This window comes from Actinia tenebrosa, unplaced genomic scaffold (assembly GCF_029948245.1).
Source record: "Actinia tenebrosa isolate PJP-AT-01 unplaced genomic scaffold, QUT_ActTen_1.0 PGA_scaffold4__44_contigs__length_22323623, whole genome shotgun sequence".
Classification (NCBI taxonomy): domain Eukaryota; kingdom Metazoa; phylum Cnidaria; class Anthozoa; order Actiniaria; family Actiniidae; genus Actinia; species Actinia tenebrosa.
Genome location: NW_028292581.1, coordinates 4,572,259 through 4,597,212, shown reverse-complemented (window position 1 = coordinate 4,597,212; position 24,954 = coordinate 4,572,259). Strand labels below are relative to the sequence as shown.

General features: G+C 37.2%; 3 protein-coding genes and 1 long non-coding RNA gene across 4 annotated transcripts; 1 reads left to right on the top strand and 3 right to left on the bottom strand.

Moving 5' to 3' along the window:
- Window positions 1-321: 321 nt before the first annotated feature.
- LOC116293469 (uncharacterized) lies at window positions 322-6,591 on the bottom strand. The gene is made up of 8 exons (XM_031700896.2): window positions 6,163-6,591; window positions 5,463-5,519; window positions 5,214-5,270; window positions 4,937-4,987; window positions 4,316-4,423; window positions 3,390-4,094; window positions 2,513-2,973; window positions 322-1,662 (listed from the first exon to the last, which is right to left on the bottom strand). The coding sequence occupies exons 1-8, from the start codon at window positions 6,263-6,265 to the stop codon at window positions 1,078-1,080; spliced, it is 2,127 nt and encodes a 708-aa protein (XP_031556756.2). The 5' UTR covers window positions 6,266-6,591; the 3' UTR covers window positions 322-1,077.
- LOC116293482 (uncharacterized) lies at window positions 1,922-24,954 on the top strand. Its single transcript, XR_004196812.2, has 5 exons — window positions 1,922-2,004; window positions 8,789-9,159; window positions 9,725-9,779; window positions 10,215-10,420; window positions 24,800-24,954. It is a non-coding gene; the product is annotated as an uncharacterized LOC116293482 (long non-coding RNA).
- LOC116293472 (uncharacterized) lies at window positions 7,846-12,876 on the bottom strand. The gene is made up of 6 exons (XM_031700900.1): window positions 12,644-12,876; window positions 11,606-11,704; window positions 11,068-11,124; window positions 10,677-10,727; window positions 9,493-9,777; window positions 7,846-9,139 (listed from the first exon to the last, which is right to left on the bottom strand). Exons 1-6 carry the CDS (start codon window positions 12,750-12,752, stop codon window positions 8,376-8,378), a joined length of 1,365 nt encoding a protein of 454 aa, XP_031556760.1. The 5' UTR covers window positions 12,753-12,876; the 3' UTR covers window positions 7,846-8,375.
- Window positions 14,276-23,923, bottom strand: LOC116293476 (uncharacterized). Its single transcript, XM_031700906.2, has 10 exons — window positions 23,798-23,923; window positions 23,300-23,366; window positions 22,188-22,519; window positions 19,814-19,819; window positions 19,508-19,586; window positions 17,827-17,868; window positions 17,554-17,613; window positions 16,575-16,607; window positions 16,371-16,427; window positions 14,276-15,345 (listed from the first exon to the last, which is right to left on the bottom strand). Exons 2-10 carry the CDS (start codon window positions 23,358-23,360, stop codon window positions 14,783-14,785), a joined length of 1,233 nt encoding a protein of 410 aa, XP_031556766.2. The 5' UTR covers window positions 23,361-23,366; window positions 23,798-23,923; the 3' UTR covers window positions 14,276-14,782.

Here is a 24,954-nt window from a genome sequence, read left to right as displayed (position 1 = left end):
TAAACATATTTATCAGTCGTGACGACAGTCGATCACGTGTCGTCCTCTCTAATAGCCCACCTCCGAGATATGCTTCGATTGTCGCGCACAAAGGTTTCAGTATGAGGCTACGTGCTAAATTATATTATTCTTACCGCCTGTCACGAATGACTGAGCATTTAGCACGTAGCCTCATAATGAACTCTTTGTGCGTGACAATCGAAGCATATCTCGGAAGTGGAAGTATTGATAATGTTTATTTAAAAATCGCATATTTAACCTCAGACTACCAATGATTATTCAACAAGCTTGAAAAAATCTCAAACATGTACACTGACACTTAAAAAACAACATTTATTTCGATGTTCATGTTTATATAACACAGATTGTACAATATCAGATCTAATTATCTTATCCCAACTAACAATTACAAATTTACAACCATTCTATACTCTTTGTATTGCGTATCTGTTTGACCTTAACACCATGAGTGACTCAAGTTGAAATGTTATCGTACGATAAGTTCTTTAATCGGCATCACTTAAGTGTTAGCTATTGCACTAAAGTATTTGAATTTCCAACCATGTCTTTAAACCTATGAACCTATTTAATAATTCAACACTAGCTTGGCTAAAACGAAACTTCATGATTTTGGACGTTCAAACTTCAGAAAAAAACTTGGTTGTTCAAAGATGCGTATTTTTGAGTAATACGCCCTACCCCTCCGATTATTCTCCGATTAAACATTTGAATGTAAGCGAAGAGAATTTTTCTCATAGAATTCCTAGCAAGAAACCCGGCCCGTTCTGGGTATGAGGATCAGTTTTTTTCCTGAAACTTATGAGTTACAGTGGCGTCTACGTGTCTATCATTACCATATTCTTTAGTCGCTCCATTAGAGGTAATCCTGCTCGTATCAAAAAATTAGAATTCCTCAATGGAAACGAATTTAAAGACCAGATAAAACAAAAAAATCGAGCTTTGAATGACGGTGTGAATTTCAAATGCAATGTACCACTTTTCGGATTACCTGGCATAAAGTGACAAAAGACATTGATTTGTACATCATTTCATTTTCAGTTTATTCTTATGGTGCAATCAAGCACAGCATCCAGACCTTGCACACATTGGCGTGCAGTGTGTTCCACAGTAAGCTGGACACGATCTTGGGACGGTTTCTTTTCTCTGAAGAGGATGAATTACGTGTTTAATGTGGATGACTCTTCGTGTAGAAGAACGTGCCTCAGCATTGCTGTCAGTACCACTGTCAGCTTGAGGAAGTCCAAGCGCAGAAGCACAGCAAGCGACATTACATACTGGTAGACAGGAATCTGGACAAGGACTTGGACAGACACCAGGTTCGTCAATGGTTTGAATAGCAGGTTGATATCCCATGGCTGGTTGTGGAGGAGGAGGAGGACCATAAAGGTATGGTCCTTCTTGCAATCGAGCATCGCGAGCGGTTACTCCTTCTGGCTGACAACAATCAGCAGAGCAGCTTTGGGCGCAGTTGAATTTGCAATTCTCGTCACACATATAAGCATTGCCTGGTATTGCTTTTTGTTTTGGGTAGGGGATATTTGGTTGAAGGCCAGGGTGGCTATCATGGTCTGGAATTTCATTATATGTACTGGAAAACTCCCCGAAACCACAGCAGATGTCACTACAAGCAGGTGCGCAAACCTGAAATTGCAAATACAACATTATTTTTTTGACATTGACATTGGGTTTTACATTGAAACTAAAAAGATTGCTTTAAGAATATGATGGTTAAAAAGTATATAATTCATTTCGTTGCTTTGGACAAATTTGGACTAAACTGGATTTTCAGGGCTAGAGGTCATTAACGACCAATACAGGCTTTACGCCATCACGTGATGGCAGCCATGACAGGAGGCAGTAACAATTGAATCCGGCCTAATCTGATTTACATGAGAAAGAATTCAGTTTCCTAGTGCCTCCTGTCATGGCTGCCATCACGTAATGGTGCAAAGCCTGTATTCAAGTAATCAATCTTAGTGCAAGGTTAGCATGGGCATAAACTTTAAAGTGCTACTCTGACGAAAATCGCTCAAACTTGGATTCAGCTGAAATTTCCTAAGAATACTCTTTAAAGGTCCAATAATCACTGTATGAAGTGTTTTCTCGATATTCAGGACGAAAGTATGATATTTTTACGATTATTTTTTGGAGTCTGTGACGTCTGGGAGAAAGAAATATCCAAACACACCCAAAATAAAAATTATAGTCACAAGTAATGTGAAATAAGCACATTAGCCACCCTTTGGGCTTCATAGGAATAAAATAAATTAAGGATTTATATACAAAGAAATATATGTAGCAATGTTCGATGTTGAGTGTATGACGTCTCAGACTCCAAAAAATAATCGTAAAAATATCATACTTTCGTCCTGAATATCGAGAAAACACTTCATACAGTGATTATTGGACCTTTAGAGAGTATTTTTAGGAAGTTTCAGTTGAATCCAAGTTTGAGCGATTTTCATCAGAGTAGCACTTTAATCGTACTTACCGCAGGGCAGCTACCAGGGCAGAGTCTGGGCTGTGGCTTATAAAGTTCTTCGGACGATAATTTAGGATTTACAACAGGAGGATGAGGTTTTTCCTTATGCCCGATGTCGTTTAACGAAAAGGGTTTCTTCTTTTCTGCTGTTACTTCTGAAACTTTAGGTTTGTCCGCAGCTTTTTTTGGAGTTTCCTTCTTTTTGGGCTTGTCTTTCTCTTCTTTCTGTTTATGGAAACTTTTAAGCTTTTTAAAGTGGGAAAACTTGTGGCCTCGCTTTCTTTCCTCATCTGCCGAACAGCAACCACTTCCACAGGCTGGCACACAGTCGGTTAGACATTTTGGATGACAGTGCTTGGCAAGTCCACTTTTAGCATCAATCTTATCGTGTTCTTTACAGCAACCTGGTGCACATGAGCTTACACACGCTACTAAACATAGTGGATGGCAGTGTTCCTTGAAGTATTTATCTGATAAAAGTTAAAATCAGAATATAAGATATTGCTAAATACATTGAAAAGAATTTTGGTCGTAGAAATGTCGTGTTTTTTGAAAATATTTTAATTGCGTTTGTCCACAGTCTTAAATATTCCTAGTTCGTCCTCTATTTCGTACTTATTCCCTTCATTCTAGCTGACCGCAAGTTAGCAATTAACCCTACACCGAAGTGTTTTTACAATACTGATAAAATTTTTGGGTCACATATTTTCAAGCGCTATAGCAAAGGTGACTTAAACCAATGCTTTACTGGCAATTCTATTCGAATCTGAACTTAAAGGCATAGTTCAGCTGATTCTAAGGGATAATTGCAGTAGGATTTGCATGTCCTCATTACATTGTTAGGATAACATTTCAAGCAAAATAGTTTTGATTTTTATAAAATTACCATTACGCCATGACTTGTGTCTGTGAGTTGCTGAAACAAACGTCTCAGGGGCAACATGGACTTTCTGCTTGCCAGTCATAACCTTAGTAACACCACTTTGCTTGAGATGATCCTTCAGGCCCTTTTCTAAATGCTTGTTCTTCGCGCCAACGATATGAACAGCTTTATATCCAAGAGATTTTAACATTTTTGAGATTTTTTCCCAGTCGACTATCGGAGTGATTTTGTACTTCTGGTTTTTATAGGTAACTGTTTTGGAAAGCTTGTCCATGGGAACGCCCTTAAGTTTTTTGGTGTGGGACTTCTTAAAACTCTTCTTTGTCGCAATTTTGGTGGTATGCTTTTTAGCAGCAGATTTCGCCTTTGAAGGTTTTTTCTTAGGAGCTGGTTTCAAGATCTTTACATACTCGAGAAGCTTCTGAGCATCCTTGATTTTCTCGTTTTCTGTAGACATGTCTTCATTGTCGTGATATTTCATGGCAACTGAGGACTGCTGGGATAATAATGGCTCTATTGAGTGAAGTGCCGATATAGTTTCTCCAGGAATGACGGTTTCTTCTTTGCTATAAAGTTTATGAAGGGCTGCTGCCTTGATTTCTGGTGTCACAGCTTCTTCAGAATGTTTGGATGTTTCGTTGGAAGCCTTAAATTTTTTGGGCTTCATAACGATTTCTACTTCAGGATTGATTTCAACATACTCTCGCTCTGCAAAAAAAAAAAAAGTGATAATAATAATAAAAATAAATAAAGCATTTAAAGAATTGAAAGTCAAGTCAAATGCGAATCAACACTATCGAAAATTTCTACGGCCCGGCTTTCACTTAACAAGATCAACAAGATCTTTTACAGCTATTATATCACATGACGCCGACTAAGCTCTATAAAGAATTCAGATTCAAACCCTTGCAGAGTTGGTCAATACTTACGACATAAATTGCAAGTCTTTGCACAATGGTCTTTCATTGCCTTTATGGATGTTTTACACACACCAGCAGTAGCAAGACTATCGCAATGTTCAATCTTGTCCCGGCATTCTAAAAGAAAGAAAAAAATATTACAGCGTTTTCCAGTCAAACGCGCGAAATCGTACAGTTTGTCGCAACAAAATAAGTTTTTGGTGGACGTCAATCAAAGTGTTTCTATAACATTGTCGGGAAACCATAAGCCTTTAAGGGAACATGTCATGGAAACGCCTTGATTGACGTCCACCAAAACCTGCAATTGTCGTGATGGCAAAATCAAACGATTTTGAGCGTGTAATTGATAAGCGCTTTAACTACATTCGTAAGATTTGCCGTCGCTATAAAATAGGTTTTTTGTGGACTTCAATCAAAGTTTCCACGGAAACGTGCCTATGGGATTTTATGGAGACACCTTGATTGACGTTCACCAAATCCTGCGTCGCGACGATCTCTTGCTAGTGTTATTGAGAGCGACTGTAAGTACTAAGTAGCGCTGGTTTAATTAAAACTTGAATATAGAAGCAATTTTACTTGAACTCTTCTAAACTAATAGAACAATAACACTTGACAATAACAATGAAATACCTTTCTTGAGACCAGCGAAGTAGCTTTTACTTTTTCGCTTGATATGCTCCTCTGAAAAGTTATAAAAGCAGCGTTTGTTATTATTGAGAAACACGAGGTAATTCAACAGCTAGTTAGATAAATTCTATTGGAACTAAGTGTACAAAATTTTGATCTTGGAAAGAGACACAGGATAAGGAATATCCGCCAATAATTCTACAAGCATTGACCCTTATACGTGGGGAGAACAATAATTCAGTTGTCTGATGCTGTTAGGATATAGATTTTAACTACATACCAATATTTCGCTCTAAGAGAGATGTCATGTCTTTCTCGGCCTCTGAGACTCTGTTGGCTGGAAATATACATCTCTTAATACTGTAATGAATATGAGGCGTCGAACTTATGTAACACTTGAAAAAATATAATTTGGTAGCCTTGAGGTGGGATTCATTAGTCTTACACAATAAAACCTTTGACTTCTAATCTGGTCCTTAGTGTTCGTGTAAATCCATACACATATACATATATATACTTCTAGACTTACCTATACTCTCATCCACAAGTTTATTGATGATGCTTTGTGCTCGCTTCCATTCGTTATCTGTGAATTTTATAAGATAAATATTGATTTGAAACCAATTCTACTTTAGAATTAGTAAGAAAACGTCGGACTCGTTGAATTAAAATCAACTCATAAATTTAAATTTCTATTCAAAAAATTAATGAACACAAATTTCAGTAACCCACTTGTCCACGTTTTTACCATGCACTCAATTTAGATTCAGCTTGCCAAGTTGCCGAAGTTCAAATCAAATATAAACGAACTATTAAAAATACGATTGTACTTTAAAACAAAAGCGTAAAAATAAATAGACCAGTCTATAAAACCACTGAAAGGTTCAAAGTTTAACTGAAATCAAGGTAATGATTTTACCGAGAGAGAAAAGGTCCTCTTGGATCGGTCTCGCGACAATGGCGATTTTTTTTACAACTTCAAAATTATAACTGGAAATTTTTGAAATTTCATACCACAAACATATAAGATAATTTTTCTTACTGTTTTCGTTATCGAGGTTTTGAATGAATATTTTCAAGCGGGAAGAGTAGTAGATGGTTTTTCAATGAAGGCTGAGGCCTTCCATTGCAATTGAACAGCGCTATCTGAGCCCACCCTTAGATCACTTAGATAGCTTTTTTCCCTCCCCAAAAAAGGGAAAAGAAAAGTATATTCTACAATCTCTTACCGTCTATCTTGTATTGTTTAAGTGTTTTTTGCTTTATATCCACTCCTAAACTCAAAGGTAAAAACACCAATATGATAAATGGAAAAAACCTTGTTACAACCATCTTTATGTAAACCTAAATTCTTTGTACGTCGATTCGAAGATTAAATTACTTATTTTGTCAAGTGCTCATAGCACTTTTTACTTTAATCACGGAAAAGAAAACCGATAAGCGCGACGATTTTTCCTTAAAATTGGCCTCGCTGTTTTCCTGTCTATAAACTCTATTAATAAACCACAAGTATCGCAGTGAAGTGAAGCGTACTACAGCAACATGTGTGCCATTCATTTGGTGTTAACGGTATTTAGTCACCGGTCGAAAGTCAACCAACCGAAGTATTTTATTGGACAGTGCTGGATTCTAATCTAGGTTTCTAGATCCAGAGGAACAGATGTTACTACAGGTGCAAAGAAAAGGCCATTCAGGGTCATTTGATAAGGCTTTTGGAGGTGAAATTTTGATTCTAGATTTGAACCCTACTTGTTTTTGTTTTGTAAAATAACAAGCTTGTTGTTTGCAACTTTGGTACTTGTTGCCCGACACATTTCATGATTATAGTTATTGTGCTGGACTCTTTGACATAAATGCTCTCTATACTTGAATTAAGGAAATTTATTTACTGCATAAATTCTCGTAAATCCTCGTAAATCCTGAGCAATATTCAAGATACGGCACCTGTTTATTGTGGTGACCAGACCACTGATCCATTACACTACATCAACCAATATCGAGACGAGATCCCTGCTTCTATAGTCAATGCTTGGCTCAACTTGTAAGAATTTAAGATAAGCATGTTTATGATAACATTAAAAGCGTTCAAAACATAATGAAATCTGTCTAAATAAAACTTAAAAAGCGTATTTTTGGTACTTGGAATCCCGAAAAACTAAAAGATTGAGTTGCCGTCAAAGTTCCAAGAAAAAAAAAACACACACACTCATTTCGTTCTTTTGAATGAATGTTTTGATTTTATGTTTTCATATTTTGATTATTACATTATGTATACTGATCATTTCTGGTACTTAATGTCTCATACATTTTCTTATAGATCAGGCTTGTATATTCATTTAAAATTGAAAAATTTGATACGTAAGAAAGACCAGATCTTCTGTGAGTTGGCAAAAGGAATATGGAAATCGGATGAACGATAATTCATAAGAGCTGAAACACAGTTCAACTTCCGGTTAAAAAAAGATGTATCCTATACATTTTGATTGAGCTGATGGCTGACATTCAATTACAAATACCAATTTTTGTCCCCCATTCCACCATTACTTATTTTTTACCGTTTGTTTCGTTAATTGTTTTATATATTACTTATTAGTCACTGTTGCAATGGCTTTGGCATGGCTGAATTTCACCTTCTATAGATGCTCAATTAGTAGCTTTTGAGAAATTAATTATCTTGTCTGAAAATGTAAAACTTTTAGAATGAGAATGTACTATAGGGGAGATTTAAGGGAGCCATATTTTGGCTGTGATCCTCTGTACCTTCCCATTCCCACGAGATCTGTGGACAGAGGGGCCCTCTTCCCCAACACAAAACTACGAAATTCGCCCTTGATATCAAATACTTTGACTTGAAGAATGTTTGGCTAAAATGATATTTAATGTTAATAAAAATTCAACAAAACATGCATGCGTAGTTTTTCTCTCAATATAAGAGTTTTAATAAACAAAATGTTATGTTACAAGTATTATTAGTAGTCTGTAGTCAGTTATACCCTTATGTATATATATATTTCATTCGTTATTCAATGTTCCTATGATGAGCGATAATAACACATGCTTTGAAACTATATCGCAATATGCTCATGCCATGATTCTTTTACAATTTTTTTAAATCACTACAATTTGAGTTTAACGATTTCAAAATTATTGAATATCAACCGCATTTGTTTAATATTTATTCCGCTCTGTCCTTTCTGCCAGTCCTATAGAAAAAATAAACGGCTGACGTTTATTAATCAAGTTAAGGTAAACCCGAACCATCTTGTTTAGATCTCAGACGTACAGATTACATAATCTAATGCAAAATATATTGCTAAAATAATTTGAATTTGAATTTTTACACGTCAACTAAAACATTTCCCGTATTACAAAGTTTGCTGTATTTATATTATTTAACAACTATATTGTTTCCTAAGTACATTACTGGGACCAATTACAAGAGCTAGACATTTGATGTAACGTCATCTTCATCATTGACTTCGTTTGCTGAACCTTCTTCACGTTGGTCTTCAGAAGTTTGTTGGGTTTGTTCTTGTGTTTGTTGTTCAGTCTGTTGTGGCTGATCTGGTGTCTGCTGTGGCTGGTCAGTTTCCTTTGCTACTTGATCAGCTTTTGTTTCCTCTTTATCGCCTTCTGCTTGCTCTTCTTGAACGTTCTCCGTCTTCTCTTGGGTTTGAACAGCATTATCAGCTGTCTTCGTAGTTTCCTGTTCATCCTTTTCTTGAGTTTGTTTAACGACTTCTGTCGGTTTGTCATTGTTGTCATTTTCCTTCGTTGCTTCTTGTGTTTCTTCTCCGCTTGGCTGTGGTTTGTCTTCTTTTTCATCATTCTTATCTGAATTCTCTTTTATGTCAGATTTCTTGGTCACCGCTACTTCACTTCGTTTTCCCGCCTTGCCACAACACTCACGAGGGCAGTAGCTGAAACAGTGGCGTCTGCAGGCAGGCAAACATGATCCTGGTGACAGAGGAAGAGATTGTGGTGGTGGCATGGGAGGAGGAAACATTGGTGGTGGAGGCAATGCTACTGGAACAGCTGATGGCTGGACAGCCGCGTTTTGGTCAGGACAACAACAACAATCAGTGCTTGGTGTGCACTGTGGTGTACACGGTGCTGTGCACATTCCCTGGCAAGGACTAAGACCTGCAGATGCCATACCTGTGGAATAAGTTGTTGCTGGTGCTGCAGTGCCTGGATAAGGTGAAGCTATAAAATGATAAAGAAAGGTTAGTTTTACTCCAAGAGATCTTTTGGGTAAAGTGCAGATGTAAGCCTAGTGGTGTAGCGCTAGCTTGACCTACGACCTGTGATCGATTATAGATATGAAAAATCGTGGGTTAAGTTAAATGTTGTTTTTCTGCTGTGCTTTGAGGGGTTTTCTCCGGGTTCTCAAGTTTTCCTCCCCAAAATTACTAAATTTCAATTACATTTTATTGCATTAAAAATCCTGTCTTTGAAATCAATGTTAAATCTTATTTCATATGATGAATAATTACCTTGATTATTATTTCCAAGTCATGGATAAATTATTTCAATATTAGTTGAAAAAGGGGTGTTACCTTGGTGAGGCGCTCCATAAGGGCTATGACCCACTGTGATTGGTGGAGGGATATCTTGTATATTCTTAGATTTGCTGTGTTTGTGATGATGATGCTTATGATGATGATGGTGATGATGATGATGATGATGATGGGATTTCTTCTTTGGTTTGATTGGTGTTACAATGTATGGAATTTTGAAGTGAACCAAGAAAGAACCGTCTTTTTTCTTCTTTGGTTTTTTGTCTTGCAGTTTTACTTCATGGGAGACAGCTTTGTTTGCACCCAAGTGCAAAAGAGAAATCTCTGTAAGTATAAAATCAATCAAGTATTAAGTAAACTAAACTGAATAACTTGTTTTCACTTGCAACAGAAGAATAATCCAGATATTGACCGTACTAATTTCATTTGTATGAAAAGTAAACAAATTGGCTTTATGTCGAAAATACCGATTTAATTTGAACATCTTTTTCATTTTAGACAACGCGTCATTCCCCTGAGAAAAGAAATGATTGGCTTTCATTGCTTTAGTGTTTTAAAAGAAGGAACGATAAACTCAACAGAATGACACGTCTTCTCGTAAAAGTGACAAAATCTGCCTTCGTTTTAGAATGACTCTCAAGGGTATTGTACTAAATAAAAGATTATGTGACAGAAAGCAAAAATGCAGGACTTGATTAAACAATAGAACCATATACCATATAGAGAGCATTGCAATTAATTACATAAGGAATATTCAACAGGAAGCTCGAGAGCATAGAAGAGAAATGTAGTACCAAACACAGCCGAACACGAGGAGAAACCAAGGAAGACGAACAAAACAAGGCCAATAACTAAGGTAATAGAGAAGAAATGGAAACAAAAAGATCGAGAAGAATATGAAAATGAAAGTAAGAGGAGCATAACAGGAAAACAAGTACCCGGAATGTGATGTATCAGATAAAGAAGAGTAAGTTTATAGCTTATAGTATATAAAGCTCCTTATGATTCTCGCACTGTTATGCATAAAAAATTGTGTGTTGACAGTGACTGCCTAAGATTACAGATTTTTATTCAAGAAATGATGCATGAGGTATTGAGTTGGTTTAAGGATATTTGCGCTTGAACTTAAATGGCTATAATGTGCGCCTAAATGTAATTTTTGAAGGCAAATTAAAAAATATATAGACAAATAACTCCTAAATTATAAGGCGGGGTTATGTTACCTTTTTGTTTATCGCTTCGAAGATCGTCTGCTCTAGATGAGGCATGATGTCCTACAAAAAGGAAATGTCAATTTAATCAAATACGAGCATTCTCTTCTAGAAACTGACCAAAAATCACCTGAAACTAGGTGCTGCTAATCGAGATGATGAAAATTATATAACACTGTATTCAGCTAAGGATGGTTTAGTATATTAGGAGTGTCTCGCTCTCGATCCGCGGGGTCTTTTTCGGGTCCTTCGATTCCTCACCACTTCCCCCCAAAAAATCAAATGCTCTTGATTTCATTGTAATTTCATTCGGTAATTTCATTGCAATTTAAGCCAGCTGTGCTCTGACTTAGATCACTGCAGATTCTCTTCAGGATTCAATAAAACAGTCTTTTGTACATACCTACTGCAGATGTAAGGAATTCGGTGACCTCTTTGGCCGCATCTTGAACTTTTCGCCCTAAAACATCATAATGAAAACAAACTCGAATATGATCAACAGAAAACACTAGATTAACATAGATCAGTGAGTTTTGATTATTTGACATGTTGTTTTTTGCAAAAGATCAACTGCACTATTTACAAGGCTGTCAGTTGTAGCTATAATAGACCTCCTCGGCTCGGGTGTAATGTTTACCCATTTCAGACCACGTGTAATTCCCTAGATTATCATTTCTTTGTTCAACGGTTGCGCTCGGTTGCACAGTTAAGGATGGCTGCCTAGTTTTTTGCAATTACTCAACACTCCCAGGTAGCCTTAATGAGGTATTATAGAATGATCGCACTCTTAAGATATTAGGGAGAGACCTACTGAACTTGAAAACTGCCTTACCCCTCCGCCTACAAACTCAGTAACACATATAACCTTGCATATAATATACTCTTTAAGGTCTTTCAGTACTAAAAGGCTACAAATATTGTTTTGTATTGATTGTGATTACCTATTTTAGCATCCAATAGTTTCAGAACTGCTTTTCCAGCGTCTTTTTCCGCTCTTTCAAAGTCGACCTCACTTCGCTTGGCTCCTGTTACGACTTTAACTGAAGAAAAACAAAACGAACAAAAATGAATACTTTCTGTTGTGTACAAAATTGTCTGACAAACAACCTTCGAAATTAGATTCTCTTTCCTTAACCAATGGAGTTAATAAGTAAAATCAGCCAACTGTATAGCCTTACGTAGGCTTATCCAGGATCATGGATTTTACTGCACACACCTTACTTGATTGTCAAAGTAGGATCAACAATGGCATTACGTTCATCTTATTGCTGTACATGGGAAGTGTTTGCAGTGGTATTCCATACACCCTTTTACTTTGACAAGCTAAGATTAATGTCACTGACGATAAACCTTACTGATTGCCGATGTCAGAGTAGCATAAGCAGTGCGGGCTTTACCAAACGTTTTATTGCTATACAAAGGAAGTGTTTGCAATGGTATTCCATAGTTCTACCTTATGACAGGAATCTTAATGTTGTGCATGGAGCTAACAAAAATGGTGTTCCATCACACACCTTATTGCTGCAGTGATGATAGACTAAGAGTAGTGTTTGCAGTGGTAAGCTGTGTATTCCATACACCTTAATGCTGTGACAGTGAAGTAGTGCTTTTTGCACCTAAAATGACGATTAATCTTAGTTTATTTTGAAAAAGCTATCATTTTTTAAATGTTTCCGGAGTAGGCTACTGTACGGTTTAACTCAAGAACTATCTATGCAAGTACGAAAGTGTTTTTATTTTCCACTTAATTTAATACTCCACTTGGCTTTACTGTGATCTTAAGCTTTGCGTACGATGAAGTAATTCATATTTCTGCGTTTCTTATGTTCTACTTCACTGAATCATAAGTGATTTTCTTCTCATTCAATGAATTTTATGACCAGTTTTACGCAAGGCAACATTGGGATATATTCCATCCAGAGACAGCGGTTAGTATATCACTATAATCACACTTAACGTTTAGGTTACATTCGTTTTACCTTCAAACGTCTGGTTAGCTTTGGCCGTCTTGTCAGTGCCTTTCTCTACAGGTAATCCTTTTACCACTGCCACCACCATAAGAACCAACAAAAATACCCTTTGATTCATTCTATATTTTGATTAGATAAAATCCACTGATAGTATCACTTTTTTTTACCGATAATTATTTCTTTGTAATTCTTACAAGCATCTCAAAATTTCTTAGCTTTTTTCAAAAAATTATCAATATTGTTATGATGATGGTGCGGTGAATTACCAAAAGTTATGTTAATTATTTATGACTTCCCCCCGACGTGTTGGACCGTGACAATAATTAGGACGTGTCATCCAATCAAATGCTGGTATTAACTTCGTATCTGCCGGTCAACACAGGTTGATCGTTGATGACTCTCAGGTAATTAGTGAAACATTTAAGATAGTATGAGGTTGAAATCATTGCTAAATCAAATGTTACGGAGAACGCTATATATCGCGGCTCTTTTGCAACAGCTAATACGAGGAACATAAAATAATCTTCAAAAATGATCATGACTTGAGCAGGATTTCTCTCGAAGGGAACGTTAAGTCATCTTGAAAGATTGAACACAAACACGCACGGCCACCTAACGCATTGCCAATCCATGATGTATTTTGTGTAGACAATGAACGGCGTTAGAAAGGCGTTGCTACACTATATGCTATTCACTTCAATATCAAATGAAATTTCCTTTTGATTTCTATAGATTTTTGCATTCCTTGGCTGCATTGATTAAGTTGATGTGGTACGAAAAATGAAATTTTATGCACAAACATTTCATGTTTTTTAATTGGAAAATCTAAATTCATTCGATTTCTTATTATTCCTTGATGTGTAAGCAGGCGATCAAATGATTTGATATCATGTCACAATTACAATTCTATCCGCAAAATTCGGATCTGATTTAATTTTGGATTTGCCTTTCGCGGTATTTATTGGCCAAGAGCCTATCGCAAAAATTTTACTTTGGTATACAGTGCAACTCTACGTATAGAAATACTATACTCCTAACATCTGGAGGGCCAGGCTGTAGGCATAATCGAATCTTTTGCATGGTGACAGATGCTTTTCTTACTTGTGAAGGCATTTCTGATAGTACACAATTCTATGGAGGATTAGCGCTCAGCGTTAAAACGGTGACATAAATCCTAGGGTAGCAAATGTACCCTACCCCTTGAAGACTCGATTTTACGCAGAAAGTGTACATTTGGCAGAGAATATTCATTCTTCACTAAACATGTCGTGTGCAGCAAAGGCCAAAACCATTCCATTAACTTGCCAGTTATCGAATAAAAAATATTTTCGTATTCCATACTGTTTGTTTTCTAGCAGCTCCCCTATTCCCTCTTATCTCATTAGTGTTTCTAGTTCCTGTAACTTCTTAGTAGATTTTACTGGACTGGTTTTTACTTAGCCCTGCGTCATACCCCCAATTTGGAGAGCCAATGGATGGCATTGACCTGTCTGACTTGGGTGGCTCTACCAAGAGGCTAGACTCGTTTCGAAATAGCTCAGGTCCTTGAGACACACAAGCCATTGTGGTGCCTCGGTGCATGAAAAGCTGGAATGGAATATACTTTTATTTTCATTTTAGCTCCTAGATCCATGAACATAATAAAATCCAAAAACTGCACTTTATTGTAATATTGAGTTTCTCTTTACTTGTAATAAGTTTGTCACAATTTGCATTGCATGGCAATTAAGTTAGAGCTCATCTTTACACAATATATATATTGTTAATTATAATATAAGTTATCGACACTAAGTACAAATCTCGAAGAACCTTATTGGTTAACCTAGCGTTACTACTTGTGCCACAAAAATGTCACGTAACAAATACTGAACATGAAGATAAAATAAAAGCTAACAAACCCCAAAAATTCTTACATCTATTTACTCTAATTTTAAGCATGTTTGTACCACTAAAATCCATTGTATTCCACCCAGTTTGATGCTAAATGCCAAACAAAAGACGGAAGGTCCTTTTTATACCTTTCTTGATACTTGATATTTTATCTATTTAGATATTTAGTGTATCATTTTTTGTTTGGAGAAATGGAAGAACCTCAACAAAAAGGTCCTTCTTATATTTACATTCGACAACGCTTACACAAAGGTAACTTTAGTGATGCTTGCTGATTGAAGACTTTTTCTTGAAATTTCGTCTGCAACACTGCATAGGGCATGCAGGTTGTGCAGGTGGAGGAGGAGGAGGAGCCATGCAGCTGGGGCTTGCTGGCTGACACTGAGGGCTGCAGGACGCACTCATTGGCATTTGAGGGGGCATAATAAACGGTGGAGGAGGAGGGGGTGGCATATAAACTGGGGAAGACATTGGTGCAGCTTGTTCACAGCAACTAGGCTGGTAGGTAGGAGCACAAGAAGGAGAACATTGGGACATTTGTGGCATTTGTGGCATTTGGGGCATTTGTGGCATTTCTGGTGGAGGTTGCGTTGGTGGGACAATAGGAGGGGCTGCTGAGCAACAGTCCTCAGCACATGCTGGGGCACATACTTGTGGACATGGGGCAGGACACATTCTCGGCAACGGCATAGGGTTAAAAGCCTGAGAGGGAGGGCCGGGATGTGGATGGCCGCCCAAAAGATGCGATGTATCAGTCGTCATTGACTCTTGAACGCAGCCTTCTTCACACGAAGGCTGACACTTAGCAGGACATTGTTCTGCTGTAGAAAGAAGAAATAGAATGTTAGTATGCATTTCTGACTTATGACAAGGACAACAACGCTTGGTTGACCATGGAAAAAAATGAAAGAGAAGACTATATTTTTTGCCCATAAATCAAATAGGGAATGAAGGTTTCCCATCTTTAGATCGAAACAGCTGTCAAAATGCCTTCTCTTTCTAATTCACTTTAAGGTCAGAGATGCATACTAAGAGAGATTGAAGATGGGAAGCCTTTTTAGGGCGAAAGTTAAGCTAAAGAATTAATTTACAATCCAATGTTGATATATTTCTCCTAAAATTCCCATATTTATTTCTGCAAATCAACGTACAAATCACTTTTTTGACTTTATCAAAACAAATTTAAAATATCACTTTCTGTTACTCATATTTTCATTTCATTTCTTTCTGTGATTTTCACAAAGTTCAAAAACTGTTGCCATGTTCTTCTTGACACAAAACAAAACTTTTGCTAATTTTGGGTCAGCCCCTCAATCGATCAATTGATTATTTTAATGATGTTTTTTGCTTTGCTTCTTTGCGTGAGATTTCTTGCATCCAGGGGTCATTTGAGTACCACATGGCATTGGCATTGGCATGGGCATTGGCATGGGCACTGGCATGGGGGCAGGCATTGGCACTGGCATGGGGGCAGGCATTGGCACTGGGGCGGCAGCCTGACCGCAGCAAGATTGAGAGTAATCAGGGGCACAAGAAGGTTGGCATGGGTTTTGAACTGGTGGGACCATTGGTGGGGCAGGGGCCTGCTGTCCATAGACTGGACCTCCTGGAGGAGGGGTACAGCAGTTTTCCATGCATGCAGGAGCACACACTTGTGGGCATGGGGCGGGGCAAATACGTGGTTGTGGTGTTGGACCCCCAACTTCAAGTGGTGGCGCACCTGTTAAGAAGAGAGAAAAAAAAATATTTGATTAATATTGCACTAGTTAAATCATGAAAATGAGTAATAGATTGCTGTTCGTAAGGGAATGCTCGGCGTCATATTTAAGACATAGAGAGTATTTACCTGATCCTTCTCCAGATCCTGAAGCTCCTGATCCTGCTCCTGATCCTGCAGATTCACCTGGGATAGCCAAAAAAAATTGTTTTACGAATGGTGGAAGAAAGGCAATTGATAGCTTTATATTAAAATTTTATTGTTTCTTTCGTTTGACTTGTAGTATATGATACAAGTTTTGTTCTTTGAAATTTGATAAAATAACTAACTTACCGCTTCCGGATGCACCTCCAGCGGCTGCAGCAGCTGTAAAGACAGGAAAATTAACAATTAAAATATAAGCATTAACCAAGAAAATAGTGGGTCTGACAAACAATCATTCAAGCACACAAAAGTTTTCATTTTAAAAACCATCCAACCGTACATCCATGCTTTTAACGGTCCATCTATCCTTTGAACGTTTTATCCATCCATTCAATAGAATTTCAATATATAGATCTATCATTGAACCCTATTTCAATTAATGCTGTCTTGTTTGAGATAGCATTAACGATACCATTACGAGGAAATTACGGTCTCTACAAAATATGAACTACCTAACCACTATGACAATGTCTTCCATTTCTCCCCATTCTTAAGCAGTGAACCGGGAATGAAAGTTTAATTGCTGGGTTTCACTTGATATCATTTCCTGTCGCGTGCGGAATGTTCATAAGCCGAATCGCAAGTTTTCAATAGAATTCTTTCTGGGTGACAGCACATGGTGGTCGGTGTTTGACTACCATTTGGAACAGATAGTTAGGCCCTGGCTAAACGAGGAAACATGTTTCCCTAAATGTTTCCTAAGGTGGCAAAACTGTCAGGAAACATCGGGAAACAATGTTTCCATGCGTCTTGGAAACATGAAATGATTCTGCCGCACAACAAAAGTATTTTTGCGTCTTGGAAGCAAAATTTGTTGTACGCAGCAATGTTTCGCATGTGGCTAAACTGGGAAACATCGAGGAAACGTGCGCGCGGTAAACATGTTTCTGGAAACATGTTTCCTCGTTTAGCCAGGGCCTTAGATTCAAAGACTTTTATCAGCTGAATGAAACCCAGCAATATACTACTATACACGTTTTATATTATTCTTATTGATTTTAAACAAAGCATTGAGTTTAAGAAATGCTTTTTCAAGTAATTTTTTTTGTTATTATTATTATTAAGAAACGAACAAACAAATACAACAATACATGTTATTACTTCATACCTTCATCATGTTGAATCTTCTCGACTTCCTTGTTTAGCGACTTTTCTTCTGCGTCTTCTTCTGTGAAAACACAGATAAATGTACTTACGATGAAAAATCGCAAATGTTCTCTTTTTTTTATTTAGAATCATCGAGGTTAAAAAACAGCACAGTACTTTTCTTTATATAATCAGTAAAACTATTCACAAAAAATCGGTCTCTAATAAAAGAGGTACATTTGTACATGTATGAAATACATTATTATGCTAAGTATATAATGGATGTAAATCTTACCATGATGGTGATGACTCTTTTTATGGTGATGGTGATGTTTTCCTGTTGATTTAGTATAATAATGATTACTGATCTTATCAAAATCCATTGTTTTCAGTCTGCATTATCCCAACGAATGCATCAATCAGTTCCCATGGTGGAAAACCAAGGGTGCTAAGGGATATCTAATGTGGCACGGGTATCTTGCAGAATAATGGGATTATTGGAGATGCAGAAGTATCCATGGATAATTGTTTACCTACAATGATGTGTATACTTAGGGGCAACTGGGTGCCTATTATTTATAGGGTTTATGTATAATTATTAACAGAAATTTCTATGAGGAATGAAGGGAGTATCTATCTAAAGGAAAGGAATATGCCGCACACAATAAACCCATGATAACCCATACCAACTAATAATTGCTAAATAGTATTCGTTAACGATAGCAAAAGGGTCAAAAGAGTCTTGCATAAGTGCTATATATTAATTTAGTTTAGTCTTTTTCTCGTGATTAGAATGTAACACTCACAAATACATGAAACAATAGAGTGGTTTTACTTGGCTTGGCCGTGAAACACTTGAAAGTTGTACGGGATAATTAGATGTTGCAATAGTCACAGTAAAACAAAAAGAAAGAAATGGTATTAAGGCGCGATTACAATGAGCAATTTTCTCTGCAACTTGTCGCGCAATGGTGTTGCGACACGTTGCAGCGTGTAACTTACAGTGCAAATTTTAAAAATGTTGCGAGACAAGTTGCTGCAATGGTTGTGAAAAGTAGGATTCGTTTTTACTTTTGGCAACGATTGCTTTCTCCGTTGCGACGTGTGAGACACTATTGCAACTTGTGTCGCAATGCTTTTACGAGACAAGTCGCAGAGAAAATAATTGCTCTGCGTAATCGCGTCTTTAGCGCCTACTGCTATGTATGAGGCTTACTATTTTTTACGGGCCAAGTGATTTTACTTGGCCCGTGAAAGAATAGCCAAATATGTAATAGTAGACACAAATGCGATTGTTTTCATTTGTTTTACTTGGACTGCATGTTAGCCACTGACTATTGATGGGTTGCAAGCATTCCCAAGAAAGTTAAAAGACAAAAATCATGGTGGCCATTGTGGAACCGTTAACAATGGATGCTAATGAGAAATCTTTTGTTAAATGGTACCAACATGGCCGCGATGACGTAACGTGCGAACGAAGAATATAACTTCATGTTTCACGGACCAAGTAAAATCACTCTCTAATGATCCAGATCCTTTGATCCAGAAATTGATGCTTAATGATCGTGTTGTAGGATGACTATAGGGTCGAGAGCACTTATAGTGATAGAGGACAATCGGTTTTTTTTTTCGGTTAAAACATTTAAGATTAAGATATTGGCCGTCAGTAACCTCACAAATAAAAAGCAAATTTTAGTACGAGTGGACGTTCAGTTAACATTCTTTTGAAGTCGCGGGTACCAGAAAACTCTTAGTCGATAAACATTCAACTAAGCTATCTCGATAAAGTGTTCATTTATTAATGCTATATTGAATTTTTTTTTTCGTCTCCAGGAATTCGTAAAGTAAAGGACTATTTTTCACTTTGAATTAATTTCTTTTGAAATACAATTGAAGCCTCGTCACCATCTTATTTTTTGAGACATGAGAATACGTGCAATTTTTTCTGCGTGGAAAGGACTAGAAAGTGAACTTACCTTTTGTTGACTTAGCATCGACGACTAAGGACAAAGTCAGAGCTAGAACAGCCAAGACTACAAGAGTTCTGGTCAGCATCTTTCTGATAATAGAAAGAATATTATTTACTTAAGTAAGAATAATTTTAATTAGAAGACGTTCAAATAGGACAGGGAAAACGTCGTTCAATACAGATGCAACTGATGCAAAACACCACGCGTCAAAAATGCACTTAAAAATCGGAAAAAAACCATGACACCGTTACAATGAGAAAGAAGCCATTATTTAGATGAAAGAGCATAAAGGGAATTACTACCTTCACGTACCTTTAAGTTCAATGGTTAAGACGGCTCTTAATGGGCTATAGCTTTTGTTTAGTTGTTTACTGTTCTGGAACGACCTTGTTTTGCGTCGAGAGTTATGAGATAAGACTATAAAATTGATATTACCTCTGAATCTTCGAAAGTCAATCACTTTTATGCTGGTGGCCGTGGTGCAAGTTTTCCGGTTCTTTGATCTCCATGTCTAGTTTAGCTGGTGTTTCAGTTAATTTTTAATTTGAAGATCAGGTATTTTAGGTACTGAAGAACGTGTTTTCCAAATGATTATTGTTTTATTCTTCCATTTTTTCACACTTCATTCAAAAATGGTACAATACTTGTGTGGATATACCTCGCTACATATAACAAGTTTGTTTGAAAATTAATGTTCTTCAAAATGATCATTCTACAAATATATTATTTTGATTTTTCAAGAGGATTTTTTTTAAATAAATGGGAATCACCAGTCATTCAGTTTGGACAGCCACTCCCGAAGAAAAATGATAAAGTTTTTTTTTTTGGTAAATGTTCTCACTTGTAAAAGCTAGGTCTAGCCAGAAGCTACTGAGAGTCTGAGGACTGTCTGAAACTTAACTTCACTGATTAGTTAAGGAAAATTTTTATAATTATTTAAGAATTTGTATTTTTCTGTTTCTATTGGGTTCTTTTTGTATGTGTGTTTTCCTAGTGGTACTTAGTTAAAGGTTTTCAAATAAACAACGGTTCAACATTTCGATCTCTTTGAGTGGTCAAAGGGCTCCAATGCAGTCAATGGAGATTTGTTTGGTAATTACACCTGAGTCGATTATGGCGGGTCATATAGGGGACGAACCTGTTGCTGCCTGTCACTTTTGCCCTGGTGTATGTTCATCCCTTGATTTTGAAATCTGGTCTGGAATATGATGTAAAGGTACATAACCGTGTCTAGCCGGTTAGGCAAAATGTTTTTCATTTCCATGCAAGTCGTACTGAAATAAGTGGATAGACAACAGTTAGATTCCATTTGCCACTGATTCGTATTTTCTTTGTCAGCGTGTTTAACGGCTAACATTTCAAACGCTTGATGTACGGGTGATACCTGTCAAAGGCTGTTAGCAATGTTAATTATACTATTCTACTAGGGCTCTTGTTATTAAAGCTTTTACCGTTGTATATTTGCACCAAAGGTTGAGAAGCACTTCGTATGATACCATAGTTTTTCATTTTCGTGGGTTAACGTGGTGAGCTGTGAGGAATGACAACTATTTCTATAAAGTATATATTTAAAGTGCACCTCAAAGACGAGAATCATAAGAAACCATCCAACAATGTTCTCTGTCATTGGTTTTCTCTTTTTACGAATTTCGCGCCCTTAAAACAATAGCGCATTGATCCGGTCAGTCTAAGAAAAGCCGTCTCTTCAGTGAAGTGTGGAATATCTGGCCTGTTTTTCACTTGGATGGATAGAAAACCACCAACAGTCAGGCAGTCAGACATTAGTCAATGAATAATAAGAGTCTGACCTTAGGTTTTTACTTTCATAAACTCCTATAGCGCGGACGAAGGGGGTGGAAATTTCATTTGGGTATCGAATAACTGATATTATTATGTATATTTAGATATCACCAGCTTCGAATAGCTTAGATCATGACGATTATGAGCGCATTTGTTGAGTAGTTGAAGAAAACAAAATTTTCAAAGGCAAGTTCCTATTGGAATCAGTCATGGAAACGCCTTATGTCACGTCCATCAAAACCTACTTTGTTGCGACGACGATTGCCCGATTGATTGTAACGTCCAGGGCCCGGTTATGCGAAGGGTGGATAGCGATATCCGACGGATAAATCTTATCCAGTGGATAAATCTATTGGATAAACAGCATCGACCTATCCACTGGATAAGGATTCATCCGTTGGATAGCACTATCCACCCTTCGTACAACCGGGTCCAGGCAGTCACTGTAACAATGAGGCATAACATAGGTTATACCTGTAAATGCATTTGATAATTATATTGTGATAATAGCTGCTTTAAATGCTAGCGACAAATCAGAATCGAAATCTTTCTGCTCTCCACACTCGTAGAAGCCTTCAAGTGTTTAGGCACACCGCAATAATTATTTAACGAAGTAAACTTTTTTATTAACTTTATTTTATATTTTATGATATGATATCAAGAAGTAACAATAGTTTTTGCAAGAAATACATGCATAATAACAAAAAATGTATAATAAATAGCTAAATTACACTAAACTGAGAATAACTAAAACTTAAAGAGCAAAATTAAAGCGCAATTAAATACACAACAACACGTCTTCTGTTGTCATCAAGATTAAAACATCTCTTACAGTACAACACCTTTACTACCAAAAACCTAGTGAATCGATGTAAAATGTCTATCTTCTGCCAGGACAGTATGGTGGAGCACACGCTGGAGGTGCAGGTCCTGGTGGGGCAGGGGGTCCTGGAGGCCCGGGTGGTCCTGGAGGTCCGGGAACACCGGGGTTTCCAGGAGGACCTTGAGCTCCTTGTCCTCCAACTGGTCCTTGTGCACCAGGAAATCCGGCTGGCCCGTAAATTGGTGGTGATGCTGGTGGTGGTGGTGCTGGACCGGCAGGGTTCAGTGGGGGGTTGGATCCTGGTGGGCCTGTTCCACAACAACTGATTGAGCATAATGGTGCGCAACTTGGGGCGCATCCATTACCACACGGATTGGCTTCCCGCTTGTCAACGACTAAAGAAAATGAAAGAAAAGAAGAAAAAAAACATTCATCATAGAAATGTGACCTTTTGGGCTCAAGACCAACTTCATCAAAATGCATTGAGATGTCACCTAGATAAAGCTGTGACGCAAAATAACTCCTTTTGATTGATTTTCAATCAACCAGTAAACCATTAGAGACTATTTTATCGTATATATGATTTTCATGTTGGTTCTTGCGTTCTTTTTGTAAGAGCTTGAACTATTGACTAAAATTCGTTTTGGTCACCCTGTGGAATCATCCTTCTACGAGGAAATGAATTAAGGTGCTTACGCGAAAAATCAATCTTTGCATTTCTGTTTAGCACAACCCAATTTATCTACCAAGAAAGGATAGTTAATATCTGGCTAATATGATTATTGCTTAATGCCAGAAAATTACCTCGCTTTTTCGCTCGTTTTCTATATTCATGTCCTTCCCAAATATGGCTAACAAAGAAATGAGATTTTAAAATTTTGAATTCCTGAGCCTTTTTCTTTGTTTTCCTTTATATCATAATTCCCTTCTCAGATAAAAATATAGCAAGTCAGCAGCGATATGAAGCTGATTGAATGAGATGCTTTATTATTTCGATAGTAGAAAGCGAGTAATACGCATGCGTAGGTTTGAGAGTTGCTATTTACCTGCCACCATTTTTAAAAATAAATAATTAATTCGCCAGAACGAGCGAGCGACAGAAAAAAAGAGGGGCTAAGACTATGAAGGAGCAATAGTAATTTCCCTTCTTTTACTGGTTATAATACACTATTTACCTTTGGCATTGACCGCCCAGGTCAGGCCAATAGTGAAAAGAATGGCCAACCTAAATTCCATGGCGAACTAAAAGAAGAAGAAAAAAACATCCAAAAATTGTTATTCCAATTGCAGGACAATAGATTGCTAATTACGTGTAATAGACGATTTCGTGTTGTGGTTTACTGACCCTTGCCATGACTTAACGATGGACTTTTAGCTTTAGAAATCGTTACAACATTTCGAAGATACAGATGGAAAATTAAAAATAAAGAAAAGACACCGCAGGTATAGGCAAGTCCGATGTAGTGTCTCTAAATAGCTTAACGAACTAAGCAGCTTGTTAAAGCTTAAATTCGCACGTTTTCAATTGCGATAATTTCAATAATATAACAGCATTATCGTAAAAAAAACTTAATTTATTTATTTATTCTCCCGAAAATTTCATAGCACTTGAAAAAAATAGCATTGAAAGGGCAACGATAACAATAAATTAAAGGCCTTTTTCAACCACATACCTTGACACAATCCCAACGTTGCTTGTAAATCAAGTGACTCTTTGAATCGTGTGGCGTTCGTTAAGTTCGTTAAAACCATATCAAAGTTTAATGAGAGAAGATCTCTTTGTTATTGATATTTTAGCAGGTTTGTTCTTTCACGCTCGGGATTGTATTCCCAAACAACGTGGTGTTAGAAAGAAAGAAATGCGTTGAAACCTGCTGGTTGGTGCCAACTTTGTTTCCCAATAAAACTAGCTGTTCTGTTCGTAATTGACAAGACATTCGTACCATGAATGTTACTTTGAAATATAACAAAAATTCAAAATCATACAATTAGAAGTAAAATTTTCTTTTGGAAGGAAAGATAAAGAACGATTGATTATTTTTTGGAATAAAAGTAAATTAGGATGTACTAATCGATACGGGTGCCATCTTTGTCTGTACCAAACTCCAGCTTTGCCTTTATATAGGGATCATTTTATCTTTGGAGGGGGGGGGGGGGGGTGGGGGGGAGGGCAAAACCCCCCCTAAAAAACCCGTGAATAGGTAAGTGCCAGAAAAAAATTCCAAATTATGTCCAAAAAAATTCCTGCAAAGCCATGAGACGTAAAAAAAAAAAAATTCCTGCACAACCTAAATTGCGCAACCCCCACCCCTCAAAAATCTAATGTTCCGTCCTTTACAGTTTAAGCGTCCGTGCTGTTTATTTCGGGCTTCCTGTGCCGTTCACCGGTTTAGATGCCGTTAATTTATTTATGGGAAGGGATAACGGGTGAGAGTCGATAAAACCTAATATTGTTTGCTTAATCAACCCTCCGGCTTTTCACTTGCCTAAAACTTCAGCACCCAAGTTAGTGCAATATTTAAAGTCTAAACGCTACGATAAGTAAACACTGATCTACTTTTGTGATTTACCCTTTGCCCCATCCCCCCTCTCCCAAAAAACACTCTCCTTAGAGAAGGGAATGGCATTACTTCAGGTCCCCAAGGTCTTTACACATTATCCCCTTCCTTTTGCAGCATTGTGGTGCGAAGGATCCGGATAAACGGAAAAACAGACGTTCTAAAAACAATTACCTTCAGAATAGGATTTAAAGTTGCTGCTTGATGCAGGTGGAGAATACGTTTTGGATCAATGCACTGAGTGACTCAGGATACAAGCCCAAAACAAAACC